Source organism: Myotis brandtii, unplaced genomic scaffold (genome assembly GCF_000412655.1).
Source record: "Myotis brandtii unplaced genomic scaffold, ASM41265v1 scaffold165, whole genome shotgun sequence".
NCBI lineage: Eukaryota > Metazoa > Chordata > Mammalia > Chiroptera > Vespertilionidae > Myotis > Myotis brandtii.
In genome coordinates this window covers 2,909,380-2,920,917 of record NW_005356042.1, presented here as the reverse complement: position 1 = coordinate 2,920,917, position 11,538 = coordinate 2,909,380, and the positions used below count along the sequence as shown (strand labels likewise).

Here is an 11,538-nt window from a genome sequence, read left to right as displayed (position 1 = left end):
TCTTTCTCATTGATGTTTCTAACTCTCTATCCCTCTCCCTTCCTCTCTGTAAAAAATCAATAAAATATATATTTTTAAAAATTTAAAAAAATAAACACTCAGATTGTACTAGTTGGCTAGTTGGAGCCCCTTCAGGTAGGTTTTGTGTCCTTGTAATATATCCCTCCTCCTCTCCGAGCATGAAGCTCAGTAAGATTTTCTGGACTCCTCTTTTTATTTTTCTCAGTTCCAGCTGTAGAATCAGTCTCCAAGGTGCCTGGCTATTTTTAGTGGGGAATGGTATACTTGTTTTCTTTGATTTTTATTTCTGTGAAAAGAGTTTATTTTAAAACCACAAATGCCACTGTCTTGTACCATTTTCCTCCTGTGGGTATTTGTAACTTTGCTGTAGAAATTGGAGGTGATGTGGTATGGAGGAGTGACCACTGGTTGAGAGAGGAGAGCTGGGTAGTAGAGTCCAGATCCAGTCGCTGGGCCTCTCATCTCTGAGCCTGGTTCTCCAGTGGAAACATGGAAGGACAGAAGTGGATTGTGATCTGGGCCTGGGGTTCTCGTATCGCTTAGCACTTTAGTTTGCCCAGGTCTGGCTGGTGATACGCTGTTGGAGGGTGGGAGCTGTGTCTTCTTCTCACCTTTGCTATTTGCTGATTGAATTGAGTGTATACAAAGTTACTGGCTCTTTATTTGGTTGGTGTGAATGTCCATTTCTAGGCTTCTTTTAGGAAGAGTGATGTGTAGTTGCAAAGAGAAGTTTTGTGGCCATTTTATCAGCGTGTTCCTGGCTTCCTCCCCATTGTGTGGAGGGTCTAGTTTTCTCTCCAGCATTTTCTTATGAGTAGACTGTCTTCAGCACCTTTAATATTGGACCTCTGAAGGCTCAGACAGACTCTTGAAAACAGGACAGAGGCACTGTGCTATTTCCTACTGCACTTTTCTCTGCATTTCTGATTAACGACCTATCTCTATGAGAAATTTCAGCTGCTTCTACCGTTCAGCACATCCTGCAGTTGTTGAATCAGAAACACCACAAAAATAAATATTGTGTGTGATAATTGTTTAGTTATGCAGTATGTGAGTGTGGAGACCCATGTACACGAACATAAACACCGGTGTGTGTGTGTGTGTGTGTGTGTGTGTGTGTGTGTGTGTTCTAGAACATTTGGCTCCTTTCACTCTTTCTTCTTCATCCCTGATGCTTATTTCCCTGTTAATACAGCTGGTAAACAAAGATGTGGATTCACAGACTGAAGGAGGAGAGAGCCGCCCATCCATGGACTTATTCAAGGCCATCTTTGCCAGCTCCTCTGAAGAAAAGTCCTCATCCTCTGAGGATGAGCAGGGCGACAGCGAGGATGATCAGGAGGGTCCCGGGGAGGCTGACTTCAAAAGTTCCCAGGAGGAACTGTCGTCTGTGGCACCCAGTACGTCAGTATTTCAGACTTTGGGATCTAAAGGAGAAAATAGCGATGCCTCTAGAGAAGCTGCTGCTTTGCTTAGTGTGTAATTTTAAACCAGGATAATAGCAATCAGTGGTGTTTTAATCTTTTACATTTTTAACTGGGGTAGACCAGAGTTCTGTTTTATTTGTCTGGTATAAACCTCTGGTATATGTTTAGGATAGCTATGTTTGATAATGTTGATTTTCCTACTTATCCTAGTTGAGAAGATTTAAGAATAGTAAATATTTTATCTAAAAATAGCTGTATGTATGTATGTATGTATGTATGTATTTTAGAGAGAAAGAAAGGGATGGGGACAGAGAAACATCTATTTATTGTCCCACTTATTTATGTATTCATTGGTTGATTCTTGTATGTGCCCTGCCCTGACCGGAGATTGAACCTGCAACCTTGGTGTATGGTGACAATGCTCTAACCAACTGAGCTTGTTTTTAAAACCTTGTTGAGAGGAGGTGCTAGGATTGCTGGATGACATTTAGTCATGACTACAGGGGCTCTTCCAGCTTTCCTCTCTGTAGGGCACATTGTGTGCTCTGGCTCAACCAGCCCTGGCAGATGGGGTCTGTCCTCATTACTCTAACACTTGGTCAGTAGCTTACCCTGCTTGTTCTGTTTAACCCAGCCAGGAGTGCTGGCACAGGAAAGGAGGCCGTCTTGCACTTGCAAGGGTAGAAGACTTTTCAGATGCTTGGGGGTGGGTGTGTGGACAAAATTAGAGTGCTCTGCCTGCCCTGACAGTCTGTGGTGGACGTGGGTATAATTTTTGAGGGCCTTTAACCAAAAAGTTACAAAGTAGTATAAAATATTGTTTGTTCTTAGGTGATTGCAAATGTCAGCCTCTATTTTATTTCTATAAAAAAAATTCAACTTACATTTTTATTACGAAGTCATACATATTTGAATTTTAAAAGTATAAATATATAGAAAGCTTAAGTTCCCAGAGATAACCATCCTGAACACTTTTGATGCTTATGTTTCTAGACTTTTTCTATTTTTATCTCTCCTATTTGAAAACATAGTCATCTGTTTTAAAAAATGAGATTATTTATGTGAACATGATAATTTGTTTATATTCAGTTTTTCTCCTCTTTGATAATTCATTTTGAGTGAAATTAAACTTTCTGAGCTGGGGCATAGTCTTACATCCCTGATTATATATTTAATTTTTCTCTGATGACCCTTCTTCGAGGATATGTTTCAACCCTTCAGTTTGCAGTAGGTGATCGGGATGCCATACATATCCCTGTGTTACAGACACTGATGCATTGGGCTGCCTGTGCCCTTGTGTGACTGACTTCCCAGCTCTAAAGCCCATGAGGTTGGAGGTCAGGTCCATGGTTCACCACACCTGTGTCCTCAGCACCTGGTGTGAGCTAGTTAAGCCAAGTGGTGAAGGAAGGCACATGTTATCTGGTGGCAACAGACATTAGTTAAAGACTCAAGTACATTAATATTTGACAGATATATAAAGCTAATACCCTGGTGTTTTTCAGCTAGTGAGCCGGCCCCCCAGGAGCCCGCGCCTTCCTTCGTGATACAGAAGACGCAGATAGACGAAAGAGAAGAGTTTGGCCCTCGGCTGCCTCCTGTCTTCTGCCCCAGTGAGTCCAGAGCTCCTTGGTTCACCTGTTTGCACTGGCACCAGAGTGTCCCCTGAAATGTGACAACTCTAACTGTGTTATAGCCACTCATCTAATCCAACATGAGGCCAACCAAATATATACATTTGTTGCTGGTTTATCTGTTCTCAGCCACATTTTGAAACCTATTGCTCCACCTAGTACCTCAATGATGGTTGTTGCGTTACAGCCTCCGAGTCCTTGAAGCTTTTCTTTCTTTCTTTTTAACTTTCAGATATTTCAAATGTTGTCACTTATAGAAATAAAAAAGTAAAAGTCTAGGACACAAAGATGAGAAGGGAATTGCAGAGAGTAGGGTATTCTGAGACTTTTTTATACTTTGGCTAATGTAGCAAATAAAATAAAATTAATTCTTTCAGAAGTAAATACAGCCCATCTTCCTCCTCCAGTAGCTGTTAACGACTTCTGTTCAGGGCCATCTTAAATTGACCTCTCATGTTTAAATGTTTGGACTGGTTTATCATTTCTCTGAAAACTGGGTTAAAAAACCTCTGATAACGTGCCCCAGGTATATGAATAATAAATAATTGTTATCTATTCTATAGTTTCCTATAGCGCTCACATATAAATATTGTTTTAGTTAATTCAGCCTTCAAAGAGATGATAAGAAGCAGAGAGGAGTAAAAAGTGTGAAGTTTTGAAAAGTTGCAGTGAATGTGTTATTTACTTTAGTTACTCAGATCTTTAGCTTAAAATGTACTAGCTAAAAAAAAAAAAAAGTTTGCTAGCTGTTAAAAGCTAAGTTATTTATGCCCATTTCTCAGATTGTCCTTGATATCCTTAGAATAGTTAATAACTTAATTTAGTCTGTGGGTTATTGAGGGAAAATGGTTCTTCAAAAAATAGCATTTAAAAAAAGGTTATTAAAACCACAATGAGCTGAACTGGTGTGGCTCAGTGTATTGAGCATAGTACCAGGGACCAAGAGGTCCTGGGTTCGACTCACGGTCAGGTCACATGTCCGGGTTTCGGGCTCGATCCCCAGTAGGGGGCATGAAGGAGGCAGCCGATCAGTGTGTGTCTCTCTCATTGATGTTTCTATCTCTCCCTTTCTCTCTGAAATCAATAAAAATATATTTAAAAACAACAACAACAACAATGACATATCACCTCACAAACAATAAATGCTGGCAAGGATGTAGAGAAAAGGGAACCCTAGTACACTGCTGGTGAGAATGCAGACGGTGCAGCCATTTGAAAAATAGTATGGAGTTCCTCAAAAAATTAAAAATGAAACTGCCATTTGACCCAGTGATCCCACTTCTGGGAATATATCTTAAAACCCCTGAAATACCAATCAGAAAGGATATATGCACTCCTATGTTCATAGCAGCATTGTTTACAATAGCTAAGATTTGGAAACAGCCCAAATGCCCATCAGTAGATGAATGAATTAAAAAACTGTGGTACATGTACACAATGGAATACTATGCAGCTGTGAAAAAGAAGGATCTCTTACCCTTTGAGACAGCATGCATGGACCTGGAGAGTCTTTTTTTAAAAAAAAAATGTTTTTATTTCAGAGAGAGGAAGGGAGAGGGAGAGAGAGATAGCAACATCAATGATGACAGAGAGAATCATTGATTGGCTGCCTCTTGCATGCCCCCTACTGGGGATTGAGCCTGCAGCCCCGGCATGTGCCCTGACTGGTAATTGAACTGTGACCTCCTGGTTCATGGGTTGGTGCTTAACCACTGAACCACACCGGCTGGGCTGGAGAGTATTATGCTAAGCAAAATAAGCCAGTCGGAGAAAGACAACTATACATGATCTCTTAACATGTGAAATCTAATGAACAAAATAAATCGACCAACAAAATAAGTCCCACGGTGTGGAGGCATGGAACAAACTGACATATCTTGGATGGTGGTGGGGAATGAGAACAGATAAACCAAAGAACTCATGTATTTATATGCATAGCCCATGGTCACAGACAATAGAGTGGTGAAGGGTTGGGGAGTGGGGAGGGGCTGAGTGGATGGGGCAAAATTGGGGGAAGGGAAGGTGGAGAATCTCTAATACTGTCAACAATAAAAATAATTTTTTTTTTTTTTTACCGGAGGAATAAAATAATTTTTAATTAAAAAAATAAAGGTTGGGGAGGTCAGTTTTTGAAAAATATAACCAAACTATAGGAATAGAAAATTGCAGACACCTGTTAACTGGGTTTGGAAAATATCCATACCTGAAACACTTGGAACTTTCTTTAGGTGGAAAAAGATGATTTAATAATTTAAACTGCTTCTACTATTATGAATTTTTGTGGGTTTGGGTACCAGGAAATTAATGACCTATGAAAACATTTTGGTCAGAATTTGGAGGTGGAGAATTTAGGTGCCTGCAACTTGTAATTTTAATGATTACATATATTGTGTTGCTCTGATGCTAGTGTTTTAGTGTTTCAACTTAATAAGACGAATTCATGTTGAATGTGCTTTTGTGAAGGGAGGGTGATATGAGAGGAGCTTATATGCCAGATACCAGGCTATGGGATTCCTGTTTGAAGTCCCATCTAATCCTCTCTATGTCCCTAAGGAGTTAGGGATTCTTCTTATCCCTGTTTTATGGAAGGGGAAACTGAGACTTGAAGAGGTTAAGCAAGGTGCCCAAGATCGATCACAGAGCTGGCGACACAGCTGAGGTTCAGACTCTGAGCTTATCTAGGATGTTAATTACAAAAGCTTATGGGCATTCTAGTCTGACTTTGTCTTCATCTGCCAAGATGCTCATTGGATCAGACAAGACTTATGTTGAGGTTTCTGGCAGTTTTTAAATGCAGGGTGTCCCCCCAAAATGTGTACGCACTGTAACAGCTGATAGCTCAATTTTGAAAATCAAATGTATTTTAATAAACGCTGCCTTTATAATTATTCAAAGAGTGTGTATACATGTTTTGGAACTCCCTATATAGAGCTAACACGTGATATGCTAATCTATTTGTATATCAGTGAGGCAGGGCAGGAGTTCTGCCTTAATGTTAATCATCCCATCTAAGGCATATTCCTAATTCAAGAATTTAGCTTTATTTCCCCCTGTAGTTCATGTGTTTATTGCATTTGTGTTTCAGATGCTCGCCAGAAACTTGAGGCTCCTCAAAAAGAGAAACATAAAAAGAACAAAGAAAAACACAAGACCAAGAAAGAGCACAGACGGAAGAAAGAGAAGGTCAGTGACTTCTGGGTGCCCTGGGCTCAGTGTGTGGGGTTTGTCACTCCTGCTTCTGTCATCCAGACAAGCCCCCATGAAGCCCGCTGAAGGGTGTCTTGTGGCCAAAACGGGGGCACATGGGTTTTTCGACAGCTTGACAGAGTGTGGACTAGACATTCTTTGTAAACCCTCGATTTTCAGAAACTTTGTTTTTCTTTCAAATGGAATATTTTAATTTGTTCAGTTCTACTTAAAAAAGTTTTTATTTGTGATTATTAAAAATTAGGAAAAGGGACATTTAAGTATCTTAGAATAATGGTTGAGTATTAAATAATAAAAATTTTATTTGATCACTCATTCAGTATTAAATTAAGGTGTTATTTTGGACATTTCTCATTACATAAAGATGTTGGTCCATAGTTTAGTATTTGAAATAAAGAAAACCTGAATGTATAATGTATGTGTTCACTGTTGACATCCCTTACCTCATGGTCCATGTCTTCTTCTTTTTAAAAAAAAAATATATTTTTATTGATTTGAGAGAGGAAGAAAGAGAGAGAGAGAGAGAGAGATAGAAACATCAATGATGAGAGAGAATTATTGATTGGATGCCTCCTGAACGACCCCTCCTGGGGATTGAGCCCGCAACCCAGGTATATGCCCTGACAGGGAATCGAACGAGGGACCCTTCAGTCCTCAATCTGACACTCTATCCACTGAGCCAAATCAGCTAGGGCCAAGTCTTCTTTTTAGTTAGGCACAGGCTTTTTTAATTTTTATTTTTTGTGTGAATCCTCTCCTGAGGAAATTTTTGCATGGTTTTTTACATAGTGGAAGTGAAGGAGAGAGAGAGAGAGAGAGAGGAAGAGAGAGAGAAACATCAATGTGAGAAAGACACATCGATTGATTGCCTCCCACATGACTGGGGCTGGGGATCAAACCTGCAACCCAGGTACGTGCTCTTGACCAGGAATTGAACCTGTGACCCTACTGTGTGAAGGTTGTTGCTCTAACCATTGTTGCTCAACCAGCCAGGGCAACACTGGCTTTTAATTCAGTTAATATTAGTGTTGGGTACCCAAAGTGGTCTGGGCAGTAGTGGAATTTATTAAAAACAGTTCCCTGATTGATTATCAAAAAAAAAAAGGGTTGCTGAGCATAGAAGATGAGGAAAGTTCACTTGTAGTGAAAGGAAAAAGTTGGTGCTGACAGGTTCAAAAACCAAATTCATTGGTTTCTTACCAGTGTGTCTGCTGTTCTCTTACCAGTTTCTACTTTGTGCATTTCCAGGGTGTTCGCATCCTGATGTGTAGTTTATCACATATGCCTAACAAAATGGGCCAGTCAGTGTATGGGAAGAGGCAGGGGTCACCTTGGATAAGAGGGGCACTAAGTGTCAAGGCAGTATCCTGCCGACATCTGCTTGGTTCTGCTGTGCCTGTCGCTAGAGGATCAGTTCTGTGAGTGGGGGCACTGTGGACAGTGTGCAGAGCTGAATGCTCCTGGCCTGTTTCGCACTAGGCTAAAGTTCACCCCAAATGAGGTTTTGCTTTTGTTTTTGAATGACTCCAGCAGTCAAATGCCTCATTAGCCTGTCATATACTGAATTAGGAAGGGAAACACCTGTGTGAGTGTGTGTGCTTGTGTATTCCAGCAACTTTTTTTTTTTTTTAAGAAAAAGAAACATCGGAAGCACAAACACAAAGGCAAGCAAAAGAATAAAAAGTCAGAAAAAAGTAGTAGTTCTGAGAGTGCTGACAGCAGTGACAGCCAGAGTGAAGAAGACACCGCAGACATGTCACCCCAGGAACTGCTAAGACGGTAGGCAATGGAAGACAGTGGTTTTCAGGAACCTCTCAAAGGTTTATTAAAATCTTGATGTATTTGCTTAGAGGCAAACATCAGAAATGATAAACTTGCATATTAAATAGGTTTATTGAAAAGTTAATTTTTAATTACATATGTAATATGTGAATATGTTATCATTGTGAAAATTCATACCTTACAGATAAATCTTAAAGTGGCCCTTGACCAATTCCCCAAACTTCTCTTTCTACAGTAACCTCTGCTGTTAGTTTCACATGTAACTTACAAGAATTTTTTTGCTTAACTATACACTGGTAACGTGTACATATACATTTTGTTATGTTCTGTTTTTTAAAAAAATATATTTGTATTGATTTCAGAGAGAAAGGGAGAGGGAGAGAAAGATAGAAACATCAATGATGAGAGAGAATCATTGAATTTGTATTGATTTCAGAGAGAAAGGGAGAGGGAGAGAAAGATAGAAACATCAATGATGAGAGAGAATCATTGAATTTGTATTGATTTCAGAGAGAAAGGGAGAGGGAGAGAAAGATAGAAACATCAATGATGAGAGAGAATCATTGAATTTGTATTGATTTCAGAGAGAAAGGGAGAGGGAGAGAAAGATAGAAACATCAATGATGAGAGAGAATCATTGAATTTGTATTGATTTCAGAGAGAAAGGGAGAGGGAGAGAAAGATAGAAACATCAATGATGAGAGAGAATCATTGAATTTGTATTGATTTCAGAGAGAAAGGGAGAGGGAGAGAAAGATAGAAACATCAATGATGAGAGAGAATCATTGAATTTGTATTGATTTCAGAGAGAAAGGGAGAGGGAGAGAAAGATAGAAACATCAATGATGAGAGAGAATCATTGAATTTGTATTGATTTCAGAGAGAAAGGGAGAGGGAGAGAAAGATAGAAACATCAATGATGAGAGAGAATCATTGAATTTGTATTGATTTCAGAGAGAAAGGGAGAGGGAGAGAAAGATAGAAACATCAATGATGAGAGAGAATCATTGAATTTGTATTGATTTCAGAGAGAAAGGGAGAGGGAGAGAAAGATAGAAACATCAATGATGAGAGAGAATCATTGAATTTGTATTGATTTCAGAGAGAAAGGGAGAGGGAGAGAAAGATAGAAACATCAATGATGAGAGAGAATCATTGAATTTGTATTGATTTCAGAGAGAAAGGGAGAGGGAGAGAAAGATAGAAACATCAATGATGAGAGAGAATCATTGAATTTGTATTGATTTCAGAGAGAAAGGGAGAGGGAGAGAGAGATAGAAACATCAATGATGAGAGAGAATCATTGATCGACTGCCTCCTGCACGCCCCCCATTGGGGATCCAGCCAATAACCCGGCATGTGCCCTTGCTGGAATCAAACCTGGGACCCTTCAGTCTGCAGGCCGATGCTCTATCCACTGAGCCAAACCAGCTAGGGCTGCATTTTTAACACATTGTTTCTGGGTAGTAACAGGTGGCTCTACTACTTACAGTCAACGTAAAACGTATAAATACGTTTCCCGCATACAATGTGTTAATATAAATAATATAATTTCATGTAGCATAGAGTGTGAACATTTAGAATGAATAAATACTGCCCGATTATTTCCAAATGTGGCTGTATCAGTTTAGATTATGAAAGCACCTTGTTATTACATCAAGTGTAAATGGTACAAAATTGTTTGCCAGTGTGATGAGTAAAGACTGGCATCTCATTTCAATTTTCACTTCCTGGATTACTACGAGGTTGAGCATCCTTTCCTGTGTGAGCCTTTGCCATGTGCTCTTTTGTGAATAGCTTGCTCATGTACTTGCAGTGTTCTGTTTCCTATGAGATTGTTTTACTGGTTTTTAGTAATTAAAAAATAATAATTTTGGCTATTAATCCTTTGTGTTTAAGTGTATTACCTGTCATAATTTTAACTATCTTTGTTGTACAGAAGCTTTAATTTTTGATGCACTCATATAACCAATTTTTTTGGTATGTTTTTCATTTTTGTCTTTTAAAGGCCTTCCCTAACTCAAGATTTTATATATATGTAAACTGTTTTCATGCTTTTGTAGTGTTTTTTTTTTTTTTAATTTCAAACAGAACAGTGTAACCATTTAACTTTCTCCAAGTGTATAGCCAGTATTAGTCAGGGTGAGTAAATTAGCAGTGATGAAAAAGAAACACTGCATCCCAGTGTCATAGCATAGTGAAGCATTAATAAAATTGAGCTGTTTGGCCTTTCAGTTCATATCTAACTTCCTTCTCTCTTTTACTTCTGTTTCCAGGTTAAAACATCTTCCCTTAAGGAGGCAGTAGTTGAATTCTGCCCTGGCCTGTTCCGAAACCAGATCTCCTCCATGATGGAAGTCCATTGATTGCTCAGTTAATACATTGTACAGATTGTATTTATATGTAAATTCATGCTGTAAAATAATTTTTAAAACCTTGACATTTCAAAGGCTGCCTTGGAAGGTCACAGAAATTGGCTTCTATTTTTAACTTCAGTTAGTGTCAAGGAAAAAATTCAGACTGTACAGTTTAATTAAAATGGATTTTTCTATTTCCTTCTTGATTTTTTATCTCTTGAAACTCTAAAAAAAGAATGAAAAGTAAAGACTGTTCTCTCATTTTGTTATGAAGAAAGCCAAATCCAGACAAGGACAGCTGACCTGATCTAGGACTGGGGTAGGGGGAGGTGGTGGGTTCCTTTCCCCTCCTGCAGTGTTTCCCTCTGTCTGGCTCCTCCCTCTGGTGGTTGATGGCAGCCAGGAATCCATGGGAGGAACAGTGCCAGGATCCTCAGCCTCTCAGGGTAGAAGTCACCAATGTATCTGAGGCACCAAGACCAAGAGTCAGAAAGTATGGGCCCACCCCCGGGCCCCTTCTCTGAGGCTGCCTCCTCTGCACTGATGAGACCTTTGATAAACGTAAATTACAGAGTTTTCTAATATTATCAAAATAATATCATAGAAAAATCAGAACAATTTTTAAAGGAGAAAGGAAAGAAAAGCACTTCTGCCCACCCAGAGATGGCAACCCTGGATATTTTGTAATACCCATAGTCTTTTTCTAATGGTAGGACTACCACCCGAGTAGCACTTGACATTTTGTTCTATTATTTTCATTGGCACTGTGACAGGTATTTCCCTCGTGCTCTACATATTGTGTGTACCCCGCCCCTAATAACTACCTCTTAATTCATCCAGGACCTAGTCTTTAACTTAATGACCATTTCTCTGTTGTTGACATAAAGTGGGTTGACTGAGAGCCCCTACAGAGGCCGAGGACACACAGATAGTCCTGGGAGAGGGAGCCAGGAAGACAAGCAAGGTCTTGAGGATGGGGCGCAGGTTACACACTCGTGACCTGGGTCCTTTTGTTTCCAGAATTCGAAGCCCCTGTTCTCCAAGGAGAGGAAGCAGCGAGATTGCCGGGCCTCTGGGGGAGGGGCGGCGGGGCGGGGCGCGGGCGCAGGG

The 11,538-nt window shown here is 39.8% G+C and overlaps 1 protein-coding gene across 1 annotated transcript in view; it reads left to right on the top strand.

Moving 5' to 3' along the window:
• Nucleotides 1-10,626, top strand: part of GPATCH1 (G patch domain containing 1) — a 54,211-nt gene extending 43,585 nt beyond the window's left edge. The window contains exons 16-20 of the mRNA XM_005862479.2: nucleotides 1,217-1,421; nucleotides 2,954-3,061; nucleotides 6,168-6,265; nucleotides 7,923-8,068; nucleotides 10,348-10,626. Of these exons, the coding sequence (XP_005862541.2) occupies nucleotides 1,217-1,421; nucleotides 2,954-3,061; nucleotides 6,168-6,265; nucleotides 7,923-8,068; nucleotides 10,348-10,378 (588 nt within the window). The 3' untranslated portion in view covers nucleotides 10,379-10,626. The remainder of the gene's footprint in view (nucleotides 1-1,216; nucleotides 1,422-2,953; nucleotides 3,062-6,167; nucleotides 6,266-7,922; nucleotides 8,069-10,347) is intronic.
• The last annotated feature ends 912 nt before the right edge of the window (nucleotides 10,627-11,538 follow it).